The sequence below is a fragment of the Macaca fascicularis genome, chromosome 3 (genome assembly GCF_037993035.2).
Source record: "Macaca fascicularis isolate 582-1 chromosome 3, T2T-MFA8v1.1".
NCBI classification, from domain to species: Eukaryota; Metazoa; Chordata; class Mammalia; order Primates; family Cercopithecidae; genus Macaca; species Macaca fascicularis.
Window position 1 is genome coordinate 2212814 of NC_088377.1, and position 21144 is coordinate 2233957.

Genomic DNA, 21144 nt, shown 5'->3' on the forward strand with positions numbered 1-21144 from the left:
TTTTTTTTTTTTTTGAGACAGAGTCTCGCTCTGTCACCCAGACTGGAGTGCAGTGGTGTGATCTTGGCTCACTACAAGTTCTGCCTCCTGGTTTCACGCCATTCTCCTGCCTCAGCCTCCCGAGTAGCTGGGACTTCAGGCACCTGCCACCATGCCCTGTGGGGAAAAGAAAGAGATCAGCCTGTTACTGTGTCTGTATAGAAAGAAGTAGACATAAGAGACTCCATTTTGTTCTGTATTTGAGATGCTGTTGGTCTGTGACCCTACCCCCAACCTTGTCCTTGCAAGAGACATGTGCTGTGGTAACTCAAGGTTTAATGGATTTTGGGCGTGCAGGGTGTGACTTTGTTCCTAGATAAGCTAGGTATTGTCTAAGGTTTCTCCCCATGTGATAGACAAACTATGCTGCCTAAAGGTTTATGGAGATGTTTGCATATGCATCTCAAGGCACAGCCTTGTCCTTTGAATTTATTCATGTCACAGAGGTTTTTGTTCATATGTCTTACTGCCGATTTCCTCTTTTTTCTTTGTTTATATTGTCCTGCCACTCCCCTGTCTTTAAGATGGTAAAGATAATTATCAATAAATACTAAGGGAACTCAGAGACCGGGGCCGGCGTGGGTCCTCTGTAAGCTGAGCGCCGGTCCCCTGGGCCCCCGCTTTTCTTTCTCTATACTTTGTCTCTGTGTCTTATTTCTTTTCTCAAGTCTCTCGTTCCACCTTACGAGAAACACCCACAGGTGTGGAGGGGCAGGCCACCCCTTCATCTGGTGCCCAACGTGGAGGCTTTTCTCTAAGGTGAAGGTACGCTGGAGCGTGGTCATTGAGGACAAGTCGACGAGAGACTCCCGAGTACGTCTACAGTCAGCCTTGCGGTAAGCTTGTGCGCTCGGAAGAACCTAGGGTAACAATGGGGCAAACTAAGAGTAAATATGCCTCTTATCGCAGCTTTATTAAAATTCTCTTAAAAAGAGGGGGAGTTAAAGTCTCTACCAAAAATCTAATTACGCTGTTTCAAACAATAGAGCAGTTTTGTCCATGGTTTCCGGAACAGGGAACTTTAGATCTAAAAGATTGGGAAAAAATTGGCAAAGAATTAAAACAAGCAAGCAGGGAAGGTAAAATCATTCCGCTCACAGTATGGAATGATTGGGTCATTATTAAAGTAGCTTTAGAACCATTTCAAACAGAAGAAGATAGCGTTCCAATTTCTGATGTCCCTAAAAGCTGTGCAGTAGATTGTGAAAAAGAGGCAGGGATAGAATCCCGGAAAGGAAAGGAAAGTTCACACTGTGAATGTGTATCAGAGCCGGCTATGGCTCGGTCAACGCAAAATGTTGACAATAATCAATTACAGGAGGTAGTATATCCTGAAACGTTAAAATTAGAAGAAAAAAATCCAGAATTAGCAGAGCCATCAGAGTCTAAACCACGATGGCCAACTGCTCTTCCAGCAGCTCAGATGCCTGTAAATTTACAACCTCAAACGCAGGTTAAACAAGTACAAACTCCAAAAGAAGATCAAATAGAAAAAGATAGAGTCTCTGTCATGGCAATGCCATTCCAAATACAGTGTCCACAATATCAGCTGGTAGAAGATAAGACCCAGCCGCCAGTAGCCTATCAATACTGGCCGCCAGCTGAACTACAGTATCAGCAGCCCCCAGAAAATCCGTGTGGACAGCCAGGAACATTTCTAGCGCCACAGGGCAGGGCGCCATATCCTCAACCGCCCACCATGAGACTTAATCCTACAGCACCGCCTAGTACACAGGGTAGTGCGTTACATAAAATTATTGATGAGGCAAGAAAACAAGGAGATATTGAGGCGTGGCAATTCCCAGTAATATTAGAAGCAAGACCACCTGGAGAAGGGGCCCAAGAGGGAGAGCTTCCCGTAGCTGAAGCCAGATATAAGTCTTTTTCTATAAAAATGCTAAAAGAAATGAAAGAGGGAGTAAAACAGTATGGACCCAACTCTCCTTACATGAGAACATTATTAGATTCCATTGCTCATGGACATAGACTCATTCCTTATGATTGGGAGATTCTGGCAAAATCCTCACTCTCACCCTCTCAATTTTTACAATTTAAGACTTGGTGGATTGATGGGGCACAAGTACAGGTCCGAAAAAATAGGACTGCCAATCCTCCAATTGACATAGATGCAGATCAACTATTAGGAATAGGTCAAAATTGGAGCACTGTTGACCAACAAGTAATAATGCCAAATGAGGCCATTGAGCAAATTAGGGCTATCTGCCTTAGGGCCTGGGAGAAAATCCAAGACCCAGGAACCGCCTGCCCCTCCTTTAATACAATAAGACAAGGCTCTAAAGAGCCCTACCCTGATTTTGTAGCAAGACTTCAAGATGCTGCTCAAAAGTCAATTACCGATGAGAATGCCCGTAAGGTCATAGTGGAGTTGATGGCATATGAAAACGCCAATCCTGATTGTCAATCAGCCATTAAGCCATTAAAAGGAAGGGTTCCCGCAGGATCAGATGTAATCTCAGAGTACGTTAAGGCCTGCGATGGAATTGGAGGAGCTATGCATAAAGCTATGCTTATGGCTCAAGCAATCACAGGAGTTGCTTTAGGAGGACAGGTTAGAACATTTGGGGGAAGATGTTATAATTGTGGTCAAATTGGTAATCTAAAAAAGAATTGCCTAGTCTCAAATAAACAAAATGTATCTACTCAAGCTACTACAACAACAGATAAAAGGCCACCTGGCCTATGTCCAAGATGTAAAAAGGGAAAACATTGGGGTGATCAATGTCGTTCTAAATTTGATAAAAATGGGCAACTACTGTCGGGAAACGAGAGGAGGGGCCAGCCTCAGGCCCCGCAACAAACTGGGGCATTCCAAATTCAGCCCTTTGTTCCTCAGGGTTTTCAGGAACAACAACCCCCACTGCCACAAGTGTCTCAGGGAATAAGCCAGTTATCACAATACAGCAATTATCCCCCGCCACAAACGGCAGTGCAGCAGTAGATTTATGCACCATACAAGCAGTCTCTCTGCTTCCAGGGGAGCCTCCTCAAAAAATCCCCACAGGAGTATATGGCCCATTGCCTGAGGGGACTGTAGGACTAATCTTAGGAAGATCAAGTTTAAATCTAAAAGGAGTTCAAATTCATACTGGTGTGGTTGATTCAGACTATAAAGGTGAAATTCAATTGGTTATTAGTTCCTCAGTTCCTTGGAGTGCCAGTCCAGGAGACAGGATTGCTCAACTATTACTCCTACCTTATATTAAAGTTGGAAACAGTGAGATAAAAAGAACAGGAGGGTTCGGAAGCACTGATCCGGCAGGAAAGGCTGCATATTGGGCAAATCTGGTCTCTGAGAGCAGACCTGTGTGTAAGGCCACTATTCAAGGAAAACAGTTTGAAGGGTTAGTAGACACTGGAGCAGATGTCTCTGTCATTGCTTTAAATCAGTGGCCAAAAAATTGGCCTAAACAAAAGGCTGTTACAAGACTTGTCGGCGTAGGCACAGCTTCAGAAGTGTACGAAAGTACAATGATTTTACATTGTTTAGGACCAGATAATCAAGAAAGTACTGTTCAGCCAATGATTACTTCAATTCCTGTTAATCTATGGGGTCGAGATTTATTACAGCAATGGGGTGCGGAAATCATTATGCCCGCTCCATTATACAGCCCCACGAGTCAAAAAATCATGACTAAGATGGGATATATACCAGGAAAGGGGTTAGGAAAAAATGAAAATGGCATTAAAGTCCCAATTGAGACTAAGAAAAATCAAGAAAGAAAAGGAATAGGGTATCCTTTTTAGGGGCGGCCACTGTAGCGCCTCCTAAACCCATTCCATTAACTTGGAAAACAGAAAAACCGGTATGGGTAAATCAGTGGCCGCTACCGAAGCAAAAACTGGAGGCTTTACATTCATTAGCAAAGGAACAATTAAAAAAAGGACACATTGAGCCTTCATTCTCACCCTGGAATTCTCCTGTATTTGTAATTCAGAAAAAATCAGGCAAATGGCGTATGTTAATGGACTTAAGAGCTGTAAATGCTGTAATTCAACCCATGGGGCCTCTTCAATCCGGATTGCCCTCTCCGGCCATGATCCCAAAAGACTGGCCTTTAATTATAATTGATCTTAAGGATTGCTTTTTTACCATTCCTCTAGCAGAGCAAGATTGTGAAAAATTTGCCTTTACTATACCAGCCATAAATAATATAGAACCAGCCACCAGGTTCCAGTGGAAAGTACTACCTCAGGGAATGCTTAATAGTCCAACTATTTGTCAAACTTTCGTAGGTCAAGTCCTTCAACCAGTTAGAGACAAATTTTCAGATTGTTATATCATTCACTATATTGATGATATTTTATGTGCTGCAGAAACAAGAGAAAAATTAATTGACTGTTACACATTTCTGCAAGCAGAGGTTGCCAACGCAGGACTAACAATAGCATCGGATAAGATCCAAACCTCTACTCCTTTTCATTATTTAGGGATGCAAATAGAAAATAGAAAAATTAAGCCACAAAAAGTAGAAATAAGAAAAGATACTTTAAAAACATTAAATGACTTTCAAAAATTGTTAGGCGATATTAATTGGATTCGGCCAACTCTAGGCATTCCTACTTATGCCATGTCAAATTTGTTCTCTATCCTAAGAGGAGATCCAGACTTAAATAGTAAAAGAATATTAACCCCAGAGGCAACAAAAGAAATTAAATTAGTGGAAAAAAAAATTCAGTCAGCGCAAATAAATAGGATAGATCCTTTAGCCCCACTCCAACTTTTGATTTTTGCTACTACACATTCTCCAACAGGCATCATTATTCAAAACACTGATCTCGTGGAGTGGTCATTTCTTTCTCACAGTACAATTAAGACTTTTACATTGTACTTGGATCAAATAGCTACATTAATTGGTCAGGCAAGATTACGGATAATAAAATTGTGTGGTAATGACCCAGACAAAATAGTTGTTCCTTTAACCAAGGAACAAGTTAAGCAAGCCTTTATCAATTCTGGTGCATGGCAGATTGGCCTTGCTAATTTTGTGGGAGTTATTGATAATCATTACCCAAAAACAAAAATCTTCCAGTTTTTAAAATTGACTACTTGGATTTTACCTAAAATTACCAGACATGAGCCTTTAGAAAATGCTCTGACAGTATTTACTGATGGTTCCAGCAATGGAAAAGCGGCTTACACAGGACCAAAAGAGCGAGTAATCAAAACTCAGTATCAATCAGCTCAAAGAGCAGAGTTGGTTGCAGTCATTACAGTGTTACAAGATTTTAATCAACCTGTTAATATTATATCAGATTCTGCATATGTAGTACAGGCTACAAGGGATGTTGAGACAGCTCTAATTTTTTTTTTTTTTTTTTTTTTTTTTTTTTTTTTTTGAGACGGAGTCTTGCTCTGTCACCCAGGCTGGAGTGCGGTGGCCGGATCTCAGCTCACTGCAAGCTCCTCCTCTCGGGTTCACGCCATTCTCCTGCCTCAGCCTCCCGAGTAGCTGGGACTACAGGCACCCGCCACTTCGCCCGGCTAGTTTTTTGTATTTTTTAGTAGAGACGGGGTTTCACCGTATTAGCCAGGATGGTCTCGATCTCCTGACCTCATGATCCGCCCGTCTCGGCCTCCCAAAGTGCTGGGATTACAGGCTTGAGCCACCGCGCCCGGCCGAGACAGCTCTAATTAAATATAGCATGGATGATCAGTTAAACCAGTTGTTTAATTTATTACAACAAACTGTAAGAAAAAGGAATTTCCCATTTTATATTACTCATATTCGAGCACACACTAATTTGCCAGGACCTTTAACTATAGCAAATGAACAAGCTGACTTACTGGTATCCTCTGCATTCATAAAAGCACAAGAACTTCATGCTTTGACTCATGTAAATGCAGCAGGGTTAAAAAACAAATTTGATGTCACATGGAAACAGGCAAAAGATATTGTACAACATTGCACCCAGTGTCAAGTACTACACCTGCCCACTCAAGAGGCAGGAGTGAATCCCAGAGGTCTGTGTCCTAATGCATTATGGCAAATGGATGTTACCCATGTACCTTCATTTGGAAAATTATCATATGTTCATGTAACAGTTGATACTTATTCACATTTCATATGGGCAACATGCCAGACAGGAGAAAGTACTTCCCATGTTAAAAAACATTTATTATCTTGTTTTGCTGTAATGGGAGTTCCAGAAAAAATTAAAACTGACAATGGACCAGGTTATTGTAGTAAAGCTTTCCAAAAATTCTTAAATCAGTGGAATATTACACATACAACAGGAATTCCTTATAATTCCCAAGGACAGGCCATAGTTGAAAGAACTAATAGAACACTCAAAACTCAATTAATTAAACAAAAAAAAGGGGGAGACAGTAAGGAGTGTACCACTCCTCAGATGCAGCTTAATCTAGCACTCTATACTTTAAATTTTTTAAACATTTATAGAAATCAGACTACTACTTCTGCAGAACAACATCTTACTGGTAAAAAGAACAGTCCACATGAAGGAAAACTGATTTGGTGGAAAGACAACAAAAATAAGACATGGGAAATAGGGAAGGTGATAACCTGGGGAAGAGGTTTTGCTTGTGTTTCACCAGGAGAAAATCAGCTTCCTGTTTGGATACCCACTAGACATTTGAAGTTCTACAATGAACCCATCGGAGATGCAAAGAAAAGCGCCTCCACGGAGACAGAAACACCGCAATCGAGCACCATTGACTCGCATGATGAACCAAGTGATGATATCAAAAGAACAGATGAAGTCACCACGCACCGAGAAGGCGGAGCTGCCGACCTGGGCACAGTTAAAGAAGCTGACACCGTTAGCTGGAAAAAGCCTAGCTAGCACAAAGGTGACACTAACCCCAGAAAAAATGCTGCTTACAGCTTTAATGATTGTATCAACGGTGGTAAGTCTCCCCATGCCTGCAGGAGCAGCTGCAGCTAATTATACCTACTGGGCCTATGTGCCTTTCCCGCCCTTAATTCGGGCAGTTACATGGATGGATAATCCTATTGAAGTATATGTTAATAATAGTGTGTGGGTACCTGGTCCCACAGATGATCGTTGCCCTGCCAAACCGGAGGAAGAAGGAATGATGATAAATATTTCCATTGGGTATCGTTATCCTCCTATTTGCCTAGGGAGAGCACCAGGATGTTTAATGCCTGCTATTCAAAATTGGTTGGTAGAAGTACCTACTGTCAGTCCCACCAGTAGATTTACTTATCACATGGTAAGCGGAATGTCACTCAAACCACAGGTAAACTATTTACAAGACTTTTCTTATCAAAGATCATTAAAATTTAGGCCAAAAGGGAAACCTTGCCCCAAAGAGATTTCCAGAGAATCAAAAGATTTAGTTTGGGAAAAATGTGTGGCCAATAGTGCAGTGATATTACAAAACAATACATTCGGAACAGTTATAGATTGGGCACCTAGAGGTCAATTCTACCACGATTGCACAGGACAAACTCAATTCTGTCCCAGTGCACTAGTGAGTCCAACTGTTGATAGTGATTTAACGGAAAATTTAGATAAACATAAGCACAAAAAATTACAGTCTTTCTACCCTTGGATATGGGGAGAAAAGGGAATCTCTACTCCAAGACCAAAAATGATAAGTCCTGTTTTTGGTCCTGAACATCCAGAATTATGGAGACTTACTGTGGCTTCATACCGCCTTAGAATTTGGTCTGGAAATCAAACTATAGAAACTAGAGATTATAAGCCATTTTACTCTATCAACCTAAATTCCAGTCTTACAGTTCCTTTACAAAGTTGTGTAAAGCCCCCTTATATGTTAGTCATAGGAAATATAGTTATTAAACCAGACTCCCAAACTATAACTTGTGAAAATTGCAGATTGTTTACTTGCATTGATTCAACTTTTGATTGGCAGCACCGTATTCTACTGGTGAGAGCAAGAGAAGGCGTGTGGATCCCTGTGTCCATGGACCGACCATGGGAGGCCTCACCATCCATCCATATTTTGACTGAAGTATTAAAAGGCGTTTTAAGTAGATCCAAAAGATTCATTTTTACTTTAATTGCAGTGATTATGGGATTAATTGCAGTCACAGCTACAGCCGCTGTGGCAGGAGTTGCATTGCACTCTTCTGTTCAGACAGTAAGCTTTGTTGACAATTGGCAAAAGAATTCCACAAGGTTGTGGAATTCACAATCTGGTATCGATCAAAAATTGGCAAATCAAATTAATGATCTTAGACAAACCGTCATTTGGATGGGAGATAGACTCATGAGCTTGGAACATCGTTTCCAGTTACAGTGTGACTGGAATACGTCAGATTTTTGTATTACACCCCAAGTTTATAATGAGTCTAAACATCACTGGGACATGGTTAGACGCCATCTACAGGGAAGAGAAGATAATCTCACTTTAGACATTTCTAAATTAAAAGAACAAATTTTTGAAGCCTCTCAAAGTCACTTAAATATTGTGCCTGGAGCTGAGGCGTTGGATCAAGTGGCAAAAAATCTTTATGGATTAAACCCCACGACTTGGATTAAGTCTATTGGGAACTCTACTGCAGTAAATTTTGGAATTATGTGTCTCTGTTTAATCGGCTTGTTTTTAGTGTGCCGGACCAGTCGAAGAATCCTGCGTCAAAATCGAGAGAACGAACAAGCCTTCATCGCCATGGCACATTTATATAGAGGAAAAGGGAGGGAGAACGTTGCGGGAAGTCAGGGACCTTGAACGCAGGGACTGGCTGAAGCCACGGCAGAAAAACATAAAATGTGAAGATTTCATGGACATTTATTAGTTCTCCAAAATTAATACTTTTGTAATTTCTTATGTCTGTCTTTACTTTAATCTCTTAATTCTATCATCTTCTTTGTAAACTGAGGAGGATATATGTCACCTCGGGACCCTGTGATGATTGCCTTAACTGTACAAATTGTTTGTGGAGCATATGTGTTTGAACAATATGAAATCTGGGCATCTTGGAAAAAGAATAAGATAACAGCAATGTTCAGGGAACAAGGGAGGCAACCTTGAACTGGCCGCCGGTGAGCCGGACGGAACAGAGCCATATTTCTTCTCTTTTCATTATGCAAATAGGAGAAAATATCGCTGAATTCTTTTTCTCAGCAAGGAACATCCCTGAGAAAGAGAATGCGCTCTGAGGGTAGGCCTATAAACGACCCCCTTGGAGGCGTGCCGCCTTTTACGGTTGAAGCCGAAGGGATGAAATAAGCCCCGGCCTCCTGTAGCGCTCCCAGGCTTATTAGGACGAGGAAATTCCCACCTAATAAATTTTGGTCAGACAGGTTGTCTGCTCTCAAACCCTGTTTTCTGATAAAATGTTATCCATGACTATGCATGCCCAAAAAATTTTAATTTTAACACCATCCTGTGATCTCATCCTGCCTCCACTTGCTTTGTGATATTCTATTACTTTGTGTCATGATGACAATGGTGGTTTTGTTGGAAAGAAAAGGGGGAAATGTGGGGAAAAGAAAGAGATCAGCCTGTTACTGTGTCTGTATAGAAAGAAGTAGACATAAGAGACTCCATTTTGTTCTGTATTTGAGATGCTGTTGGTCTGTGACCCTACCCCCAACCTTGTCCTTGCAAGAGACATGTGCTGTGGTAACTCAAGGTTTAATGGATTTTGGGCGTGCAGGGTGTGACTTTGTTCCTAGATAAGCTAGGTATTGTCTAAGGTTTCTCCCCATGTGATAGACAAACTATGCTGCCTAAAGGTTTATGGAGATGTTTGCATATGCATCTCAAGGCACAGCCTTGTCCTTTGAATTTATTCATGTCACAGAGGTTTTTGTTCATATGTCTTACTGCCGATTTCCTCTTTTTTCTTTGTTTATATTGTCCTGCCACTCCCCTGTCTTTAAGATGGTAAAGATAATTATCAATAAATACTAAGGGAACTCAGAGACCGGGGCCGGCGTGGGTCCTCTGTAAGCTGAGCGCCGGTCCCCTGGGCCCCCGCTTTTCTTTCTCTATACTTTGTCTCTGTGTCTTATTTCTTTTCTCAAGTCTCTCGTTCCACCTTACGAGAAACACCCACAGGTGTGGAGGGGCAGGCCACCCCTTCAATGCCCAGCTAATTTTTTTGTGTTTTTACTAGAGTCGGGGTTTCACCATGTTAGCCAGGATGGTCTCGAACTCCTGATGACATGATCTGCCCACCTTTGCCTCCCAAAGTGCCGGGATTACAGGCGTGAGCCACTGCGCCTGGCTAACATCTTTTTTTTTTTCAGAGGCAGGGTCTTACTCTATCACCCAGGCTGAGTGTAGTGGCAGGATCATCGCTCACTCTGATCTTGAACTCCCAGGCTCAAGCAATCCTCCTGCTTTGGCCTCCTGAGTAGCAGGGTCTACAGGTGTGTACCACCATGCCCGGTTAATTTTTTTTTTTTTAGAGATAGGGCCTCACTCTGTTGCCCAGGCTGGTCTTGAACTCCTGGGCTCAAGTGATCCTCCTGCCTTGCTGGGATTACAGGTGCAGTGATCCTACTGCACCCAGTCTCACCTTTTACAATTCCTACTGCTTTTTCCATTTTTTCTTTTTCAGACTTGGAAACTTTTCTGTTTTATTCACTTTTCACAGGAGCAGAGTCGGATCTACTGACGGAGTCTCTTTTTTCTGTTTTATTTCTGTGGTAGGTGACTGTGTGATGGCTGTCAGGGAATCTCGTCTCCTGGTCCCCTCCCATGCTGGTTGGCTGGCTGTGTGGCTCACTTTGACCAACAGAATGTGGTGGAAGTGACTTTCCTGGGCTCCAAGAGGCCTTGTGTCTCTGCTCTCCCCTCTGGTAATGCTGCTGGGTGAAGCCCAGGCTCTCCTGCTGGAGATGGGGGCCCAGCCGCGGCCAGCACTACACACCAGACATGTGGCCGAGGTCATCTCGGACTGTCCAGATCTCGTTGGGCCAGCAGCTGACCGTGGCCATGTGGGTGAGCCCAGGCAAAGCCAGCAAAGGAACCACCTGTCTCAGTCCACAAAAAGCACGGGCAAATCTAATTGCAGAGCTCCTTGCAGACGTATGGGCACGGTTGAGCATGATAGACAGCAGCCTCTGATGGCACAATGGGAGCCTTCACCACCACAGGGCCTGAAGGGGCACGGAGAGGGGGCGGTCGCTGGCAGCCGCCACAACCCCACCAGTCGAAAGGAGCGGCCAGCTCACAGTGACCAGGCAGGAGGGCCGAGGACAGTGCCGTGCCAGGCCTGGGGAGAGAAGCCGGAGCAGGCTGGGGAAGGGGATGTCGGTGCAGAGCCCCCTTGAGTTACCATGGCCACCTTGTAGGTGGATCCACTGACAAGGGCGGATGGGGGGCCTGGGGACATCTAGGGGACAGGCCATCTTCCACTTGAGCAGGGGCCTTCTCTGCAGTGGGTGCCCCCAGTGGCCTCTGGTGGGGCAGGAAGCTTGTCACACTGATGGCTCTGAGAGGCCCAGCCACGAGGCCCAGCCATGCAGCCTCTCCAGGCCCCTGCTCAGCGACTCTGCAGCCCTACTCTGCGCATGCCCCTGGCCATAGGCTCCTGATAGCCACTGCCCAAGAGCCTGTTCAGACCCACGCCTCGGCTGTCTTCCTTCTGCGTGAGGGGGAAGCCCATGTTCAACCTGAAGTTCTGCCTCTGGGATCCCCTGCCCTGCTCCAGCTGCCTGGCCAGGCTTTGAGGCAGTAGCTGCCCAGCTCAGGGGGACCAGCAGCCCCAGGGGTGAGTCTGGGAGGGTTGGGCAGGGCCAGCAGCCCCAGGGGTGAGTCTGGGAGGGGTGGGCGGGGCATGTGCTGGCGCAGGTGCCCTGTGCACCTTCTGGGACCTGGTCCCTATTTACCATTCCCCTTTATGGTGGCACTGCAAGGCTCATGCCTGTGGGCCACGACATGTGTGGGGGCCTGGAACCTACAGCTCAGCCCCCAGAGCCACATGCACGGTGAGTACTTTCCAAACTGAGAACAGCTGGCATCAAAGGTGCACACAGCTTGGCCCCAAACACCCTGGAGGGTCTCACCCGGCACCTCCTCTAGGAAGGGCAGACACCTGCACCACAGGCAGGTTCCCAGGCCCCAGGGCCACTGGTGCCGCAGCCTGGCCCTATATCCCACCTGCTCCTGCTCCAAGCCCGGCTGCAACAGGAGAAGGCACGGCCCTGCCACTGGATCAGAGCCACACCCACATGAGGAATAGGCAGGCCCCAACCTCAGAGAGGCCCTCCAGCCCACAGCCACCCTGTGCGGTGGCCACAGGGACCTACAGAAGCCCTGTCCCCCCCTCTCTCTACACCCCACCCTCTCCTTCTCTACCTTTCTTTCTTCCCTTCTCCGCCCCTCTCTCCCTTTCTCCCTCTCCTCTCTCTCTTCCCCCACCCTCAGACATCCCAACATTTTCGGAGAGCATAGCAGGCCCCTGGGCTGGGCAGGGTCTGTCTGCCCCCCGGGACACACAGGCACCCAGGCCAGGCATCCGGGCTTCTCCAGCCTCCTGTCTACCAGGCTCATTCATGTGCTGCAAGTCACGTGATTGTCTCTGCAGTTGTAGGGCACGAACGAGGGCCCAGCCCTGAGGGGATGGTGCCCGTGCTCCGCTCCGCACCCCATGAGGACAGAGGCCCTGCGATCTTTGCTGCTAGGACTGGAAGCAACTGGCAAAGCAGAGGCTGGGCCAGGAGCTGCATCCTGGGTGCCAGGGGCTGCACGGCTCTGCCCCTGCAACCCGCTGCCTCGGAGCCTTGCATGACTGGCATCACCACCTGACTGTGTGACAATCCACTTCTTCTTCAAGCCCCACCTGGCTGTGGCGGCAGCTGTGAAGGGGGTTCGTGGACCGTGGGGTGTGTGTGCTGCAGCTGCCATGACAGACGCCACAGCTGGGCGGCTCACACAGACGCTGGCGACCTCTCAGCCCTGAAAAATGCAAGTCTGAGGTCCTGCCTCACACAGACGCTGGCGACCTCTCAGCCCTGAAAACGGCAAGTCTGAGGTCCTGGAGCAGCAGGGCCGGTTCCTCCTGAGGCCTCTCTTCTCGGTGTGCAGACGGCATCTCCTCCCCCGGTCCTCACATGGTCTGTGTCCTCATCTGCTCTTACAAGGACATCAGTCAGATGGGGCCAGGGACCAGCCTAGTGACCTACTTTAACTTAATCACCTCTGTAGAGAGCCTGTCTCCAAACACAGTCCCGCTGAGGTCCTAGGGCTTCAGATCTCAACACTGGAATTCAGGGAGACACGATTCTGCTCAGAACTCGGGCACTGCGTGTCGTACAAGCCTTGACTGGCACCTTGACCTCCACAGCTCTGGGGATGTGGTAGTCTCTCTAGTTCCCTCTTTCTGGGATGGGAGTGGGGACAGGGGTGGGGTGGGGGCTGCAGGGGTGGGGTGGGGTTCAGGGTGGGGTGAGGGCTGAAGGGGTGGGGTGAGGGCTGAAGGGGTGGGGTGAGGGCTTAAGGGGTGGGTTGGGGGCTGCAGGGTTGGGGTGGGGTCAGGGGTGGGGTGGGGACAGGGGTGGGGTGGGGTGGGGTCGGGGGTGGGGTGGGGACAGGGGTGGGGTGGGGGCTGTAGGGGTAGGGTGGAGTTGGGGTGGGGTGGGGGCTGCAGGGTTGGGGTGGGGTCGGGGTGGGGTGGGGTCAGGGGTGGGGTGGGGGCTGCAGGGGGATGGGGTTAGGGGTGGGGTGGGGTCAGGGGTGGGGTGGGGGCTTCAGGGGTGGGGTGGGGTCAGGGGTGAGATGGGGACAGGGGTGGGGTGGGGGCTGTAGGGGTAGGGTGGGGGCTGCAGGGGTGGGGTGGGGGCTGCAGGGGTGGGGTGGGGCCAGGGGTGGGGTGGGGGCTACAGGGGTTGGGTGGGGTTAGGGGTGGGGTGGGTCAGGGGTGGGGTGGGGGCTGCAGGGTTGAGGTGGGGTCAGGGGTGGGGTGGGGGCTTAAGGGTTGGGGTGGGGTCAGGGGTGGGGTGGGGGCTACAGCTGCACGGGGTCTCACTTGGTCCTTCTTGCAACGGCAGCTTCCATCTGAGGCCAGGGAAAGAGTGGAGACTCTGCCAGTTGCTAAATGTGTGTGTTCCTGCTGGGCCCACTGTACGGTCGACTCAGGGGAGGCCCCACTCCAACTAGGGACCTTGCTGGCTGGCCAGGCCCTGCAGAGCCAGCACCTAATAACCCTGGAGGGTGCTGCCCTTCCCTGGAACTCCATGACCCTTGAAAATGGCCATGGGGCCTTGGAAGGAGCAGGGGCTGATCTGGGGCCCACACCCATGGGAGGCTCCCCCTCACAGTCCCACGCACCTTGGGAAGAGGCTTAGGAGGCCCCACTGTGGTGATTCCATTAGGTTTTTGCCCAGCAGACCTAGAGTTTTCCTGCCTGTAGATGTCAGGCAATAGCTTGGTAGCTGTGCCTCTGTCTCCTTGTGATACATTTGCCGCCGCCACCACCATCGCTGTGGCTCAGGCAGCTCTGAGTTCCTCTCCCTCCATGGCTGGCAGCGATGCCCACTCCCACTGTCTCTCATGTTCAGTGCTGACACCTGGCATCCAGCATGCTGGGTTCCAGTCGTACCCCCTGAGATCTGGGAGACCGTCTCCCTTGCAACATCTTGGGGCTCAGAAGTCCCACTGGGGGGCTGTGTGCCTTCCCACGCCTTAATGACCTGGTGCAGGGAGTGTCCGGATGAGGCAGGGAGAGAGCAGGCAGGCTGCACACAAACCGCCCCAGCGCGTATCTCCGTGAGCCTTCCGCCTCACCCTCTGCGGCAGCGACTCCACCTTGGCTGCACGCTGGAATCACCGAGGAGTGTTTATACCTGCACCGCCAGACCCTGCACCAACGCACTGATTTCATGGGCCTGGGGCCTTGGTGGGCCTGGCACAAGTGTTTCTTGTTACTCTCCAGGTGACTCCAATGTCTAGCCAGGACTGACGACCCTGCTCCAGAGGCTCCTTGAAGGCACCCCCTCCAGCAGCAGGGCTGGCAGCACCTGGAGCACATAGTGTCCATCCCCACCCAGGACCTGCTGGGTCAGAAGCTGTGTGGCAGCAGGATTCCTAAAGAATTCACACATAATTCGCATCTTACACTCACAGCATGGGAACCCTTTGGAGGGCTCGCCAGGAAACAGGTCCCTGAGGCTCTGATTTGGCAAGCCTGGGAAGGGGTCCAAGAATCCACATTTGGAACCGGTCCCTGAGTAATGTAGGTGATGCTGGTACAGCGGCCACGCACGAGGATGCCAGGAAGGCCGTCGTGTCAAGCTCATTGGCCACAGTGCAGCCCAAGAGTCTATCAGCCAGACGAGGCACCCATTTCCAAGTGCCTGATGTAACACAGTAAAATCCCTGCGTCCCAGGCCAGTGCCTCCGGCCTGATCCAGCCTTACTTCACCTACCAGGCTTGGAATCTCGATAGATTTCTCCAACCCTGGCCTGAACACGTTGGTGAGGGCTTGCAATCCTGCAGCATTCCGTGTTGGGGTCTGACCTTGTTTGGGGTCAGGAAGCAGTGGGAGGTGGGGGCGCATCATGAGGAAAATGGGCCCTGCGTCATCAGGGACCAGCCCATCAAGGACTCATGCTGATGTCGGCGTGGAGGTCTCTCTATGCACCAAAAGGCGTCTTCTCCCCACTGATGTCGGCGTGGAGGTCTCTCTGTCTGCACCGAAAGGTGTCTTCTCCCCACTGATGTCGGCGTGGAGGTCTCTCTATGCACCAAAAGGCATCTTCTCCCCACTGATGTCGGCGTGGAGGTCTCTCTGTGCACGGAAAGGCGTCTTCTCTCCAGTGCATTGTCGCTGCACCTGTGTCAAAAATCAACAGGCCATTTGCATATATGTCCACCTCTGATCTGTCGGTGTGTTCAGCGATAGTGATCTGTGTGCCTGTCACTTTTCATTTGATGACTGTGGCTTTATATTAAGACTTCAAGTCAGGTGTGGTGAGTTCTCTGTTTCTGTTCTTTGCAAAACTGTTTGGCTATTCTAGTTCCTTTAATTTCCCTGAACTATTCTAGTTCCTTTGCCTTTCCCGAGAACTTTTAGAATCAGAGTGTTGATTTCTACAAACAGTCCTGCTGAGATTTTGGTTGGGGTTATGTTGAATCTATAGATGATGTCATAACCAATGACGATGTCATCACCATAACAATGCTGAGTTATGACTGACTTTTACAAATGCTGTAAACCCACTATGTGGCAACTGTCTGTTTTAGACCAAGGGTTGGCAAACTATGGCCCATGGATGAAGTGCAGTCTACCATGACCTAAGTATGGTTTTTACATTTAAAGCATTTTAAATGTAAAATGTCAAAAGGGGCTGGGCGCGGTGGCTCATGCCTGTAATCCCAGCACTTTGGGAGGCCGAGGTGGGTGGATTATGAGGTCAGGAGTTCAAGACCAGCCTGGCTAACATGGTGAAACCCCATCTCTACTAAAAATACAAAAATTAGCCAGGCATGGTGGCACATGCCTGTAGTCCCAGCTACTCAGGAGGCTGAGGCAGGAGAATCGCTTGAATCCAGGAGGCAGAGGTTACAGTGGGCTGCGATTGCGCCACTGCACTTCAGCCTGGGCAACAGAGCAATACTCCATCCCCCAAAATAAAATAAAATAAAATAAAATAAATAATATTAATTCTTTGTAGAGATGGGGGGTCTCACTATATTGCCCAGGTTGGTCTTGAATTCCTGGCCTCAAGTGGTCCTCCTGTCTCGGCCTCCCAAAGTGCTGGGATTACAGGTATGAGTCCCCGTGCTGGGCCATTTTTGTGATGACAGTTGTTTAAAGAGTTGAGGACTCTCCCAGCCTTTGGCTAGGAAAGCATAACATATTTACTATCTGTTCTTTTGCAGAAGAAGTTTGTTGGTTCCTGTTTCAAACAGTTAATTATCTTTTACATGATTAAAAATCTGGAACAAATGTTTTTTATATTTAGTTAATTTTAACCATTCTGGGGTTCTTCATTTCCTTGTCTGGTTATCATATACCCTTCTGCCTCAAGAACTTTCTTATCATTTCTTAAAACATAGTCTGCTGGCTCTACATTCTCTTTTTTTTCTTTCATCTGAGAATGTCTTTTTCACTGCTTTTCCTGAAGAGCGTTTTCACTAGATATTAAATTCTGAACTGAATTGCCTTCGGTGCTTTCACAAGGTCATTTCTGCCTCCTGGCCTGCGTGGTTTCTGATGAGGAGTGTGCGGTGGCTCGAACTGCTTCCCCTGAAGGTGAGGTACTGTTCTCCTCTGGCCGACTGCAAGACTTTTTTCTTTATCTTCGATTGTCATGTTCCTGATTGTGGTTTAGAGTTTATCTTCTTTGGGGTTTGCTGAACTTCTTGAATCTGTAAATTTTTCTCTTTTCATTAAATTTGTGGTTTTTTATTTTTTGAGTCTTATTTCTTCAAACATTTTTTCTTTACCAATGTTTCTGGGACTCCAAAATGACATGAAAATTAGATCTTTTGTTTTTCCCCTACAGGTGTCTGGGGCTCAGTTCAGTTTAGTTTTAATATTTTCTGTTCTTCACACTGGATCATTTCTACTGACTCCCCTTCAGGTTCCTCTGACAACTCCATTCTGCTTTTAAGGCCAGTCAGGGGATTAAAAAGTTCCTGATACTATTATTTTTAAATTCTAAGTTTCTTTAAAAAATATATTTTCTAATTCTCTGCTGAGAACCTTGATCTTTTAATGATTTCAAGAGAGTTTAACTTTTACTTAAATAAGCAATCAGCAGAGCTGGGCGTGGTGGCACACGCCTGTAGTCCCAGTGACTTGGAAGGCTGAGGTGGGAGAATCACTTTGAGGCCAGGAGTTCGAGGCTGCAGTGAGCTATGATTTTGCCACTGCACTCCAGCCAGGGCCACGGAACAAGACCTCATTGAGGCAGGAGAATAGGATCTGGAAGCAGGGAACCTAAGGCCGATTCATGCTGACTTCCTAGAACTTAATCAAAAGGAAAACCCCAACTTTCCGCACCTAAGTAACAAAAGAACTGGAGGCTCCCTTTGCAAATCTCCCCACCCCCACCCCCACCCCCACCTCCACCCCACCCACCCCACCCCCATCACCACACCCCAGCCCAGCCCACCCCCACCCCCACCCCCACCCCCACCCTCATCCCCATCCCCACCCCCACCCCCACTTCCATCCCCACCCCCACCCTACCCCACCCCCCCCACCACCCCTTTTCTGTGTGGCAGATGGAAAACTGAAGGTATCTCTGCTTGGTTGCTTCCTGCAACCAATCAGACGTTTGCATAGAAGTGTAACTTTGTAACTTCACTTCAGCCTCTGACTGGCAACCAATCAGACTGATCGCAGGCCAAGTCTTTGTGAGCATAGAAGTGTAACTTTGTAATTTCACTTTAGCCTCTGACTAGTTGCTTTCCACAACCAATCATACACTTGCATAGGATGTAACCTTTGTAACTTCACTTCAGCCTCTGATTGGTTGCTTTCTACAACCAATCAGACTGTTTGCAGGTCACTACTTCATTTACATAGGGTGGAACACCAAGTAACCAAGGGGAAATCTCTAGAGGGTATCAAAACCCCTGAGAATTCTGTAAGGGGTCTTGAGCCCCTGTGCTCTGGCGACTCCCACCCTTTCATTTGCAATCAATCTCTGCTTTTGTTGCTCCATTCTTTCCTTGCTTTGTGTGCTTCATCCAATTCATTGTTCAAAACGCCAAGAACCTGGACACCCTCCACTGGTAACACCATCTCTAAAAAAATTAAACAGCAACAAAAAGCAACCAGCAAAAGTTTTTGTCTGGTAATCTTAACACCCACGTCATTGTGGGTTGACATATGTTGGTGTCATTTCCCTTGAGAATTAATCACATTTTCCTTGTTCTTTATATACCAAGTAACTAAATCTTACACTGGCCACTTTGATATGCTGTGACACTCTGGGTCCTGTTAAAATCCTTTGGAGGATGATGATTGTTTTTTCTTTTTGTTTTATCAAGCATCCTGTCCTGTGAGTTTCAGAATGCAAGCTCTGTCCCACCTCCCAGGGGCCAAGATTTCACTCTCGGTTCTTTCTCAAAGCTGTTGGCTATGTTGCTTTGAATCACCCCACCATGCCCAGCTCAGGGTTGATTCATTCACAGAGTCAGGGGACCCCTGTCTCCAATTCTCTTCTTGCTGAGATTTCTACCACGTTCACCAACTCCCAAGAGCCCCCTTTACCAGTCCTCTGGTTACAAGGAAGGGATTTCTCTGGGAACTTTAACCGCCCACACTCCACCACAGTTTCAGGGGGGTTGCCCATGGACTAAGCAGCAAGAGGAAACAACAGGAACTTCCCCAATGCTCTTTGGTCATAAGGCTCCTTTCTTCTAGTGTCTGTGGCCAGAAGATGTGTATTTCTCTTCAGGTTTGGGGTCCGTTCTGCCACCCTGGTGCAGTGCTATGATGGGACGCTCTTGGGAGAGGGCTGGGAAAGATTTTAAAAGTGAAAAACCAAACCAAACAAAAAATCTGAATTCAATCCACATGCTTTGACTTGCAGGGTCTCTTTTCCTCTGGCCAGAAAAAAAGAACAGAATTTCTTTTGGATTTTTTTCTGTCCACACATATTGTGCAGTTCCACACAGAGGTCAGCCTGCAGTCGAAGCTGGGCGATGAAAGACGAAAAATGGAAAATCACTCACCAGCTTTTTCTTTGTGTTTCAGTCTCATTCCCTAATTTACTTCCTACTGTTAACTTTTCCCAGTCCTCAGATAGTTTTTTTTTGTGTTGTCCAGAGCTTTCCGTTGTCTTCAGTAAGAATGTAGGCTGGAGAGGACTTGCTCCATATTGTCCAGCATTGGAAGTCTCTTCTTCATTTTTGAAAGGTGTTTTACTGGGTATGGAAATCTGGGTTTATAGTCTTGAAAGATGTCACTTCATTGTCTTCTGGCTTGCATAGTTTCTACTAACAAGTGTGTTGTACTTCTTATCCTTGTTCCTCTAGGTATAATGTGTCTTTTTTTTTTTTTTTTTTTCTATTTGCCTTCAAGATGTTTTCTTTATCTTTGGTTTTAAGCAGCTGGATATGGTGTTTTATTTCTAAAAAAGATTTTTAATCCTGGCTATGGTTTTCTGAACTTGGATGTGTGATGTGGTGTCTTTCATTGTTCCTGAAAAAAATTTTGCCATTATTTTTTATTTATTCTCCCTCATTCTCTCTTCTTCTTCTGTTACTCCAATTACACATATGTTAGACCATTTGAAATTACTCCAGGGCTTTTGCTGGCTCTTTTACTTCTGATGTTTTCATTTGTTTGTTTTCCATGTTTTCCTTATGTTTTTTAGCTTGGATAATTTCTGTGGACTTATCCGGAAGTTCCCTGCTTCTTTTCTTGGCTATATTGAGTCTACTCATGAGCCTGTTGGAGGTAGCCTTCCTCTCTAGCATTTTCACTGGACTCTTTCTTAGCATTTCAATCTCTGTGCTTAAGCTCGTCACCTTTCCATTCATGTTGTTTACCTTTTCCACTAGGACCTTTTTTTTTTTTTTTTTTTTGAGACAGAGTCTCGCTGTGTCTCCCAGGCTGGAGTGCAGTGGCGCGATCTCGGCTCACTGCAAGCTCCGCCTCCCGGGTTCACGCCATTCTCCTGCCTCAGCCTCCGGAGTAGCTGGGACTACAGGCGCCCGCCACCACGCCCGGCTAATTTCTTTTTGTATTTTTAGTAGAGACGGGGTTTCACCGTGTTAGCCAGGATGGTCTCGATCTCCTGACCTCGTGATCCGCCCGCCTCGGCCTCCCAAAGTGCTGGGATTACAGGCTTGAGCCACCGCGCCCGGCCTCCACTAGGACCTTTAACATAAATTCCTATCTGACAGTCCCTGCATCTGAGTCATATCTGAATCTGGCTCTACTGATTTTTGTCTCCTGGTTGTGGTTTTTCTTTTCTTTTTTCTTTTTTTTTTTGTGTGTGTGCCTCATAATTGTTTACTGAAAGTCAGACATTGTATGAGACAACAGTACTTCTATCTGGAAATGGACATTCCCCATTAAGTTGTCATTATGGGGGTTTGAGTCAGTCAAGCTAGGAGTTGAGCTGGATTTGAGTTTTGCTGTTGCTGTGGTCACCTTGAGGGTAGCATGACCTTGAACTTAGGGTTGAGGATGGTTTGCTGCAGGACTTTTCTCAAT

The 21144-nt window shown here is 47.1% G+C and overlaps 1 protein-coding gene and 1 long non-coding RNA gene across 2 annotated transcripts; both read left to right on the forward strand.

Moving 5' to 3' along the window:
• Positions 1-610: 610 nt before the first annotated feature.
• LOC135969987 (uncharacterized) lies at positions 611-8780 on the forward strand. Its single transcript, XR_010585309.2, has 2 exons — positions 611-875; positions 8619-8780. It is a non-coding gene; the product is annotated as an uncharacterized lncRNA (long non-coding RNA).
• On the forward strand, positions 6383-7877 carry LOC123570386 (endogenous retrovirus group K member 5 Env polyprotein-like). Its single transcript, XM_074033914.1, is given in 2 exon segments — positions 6383-7699; positions 7701-7877. Coding segments are annotated over 2 exon segments (1065 nt in total). The 5' UTR covers positions 6383-6667; the 3' UTR covers positions 7734-7877.
• Positions 8781-21144: the final 12364 nt, after the last annotated feature.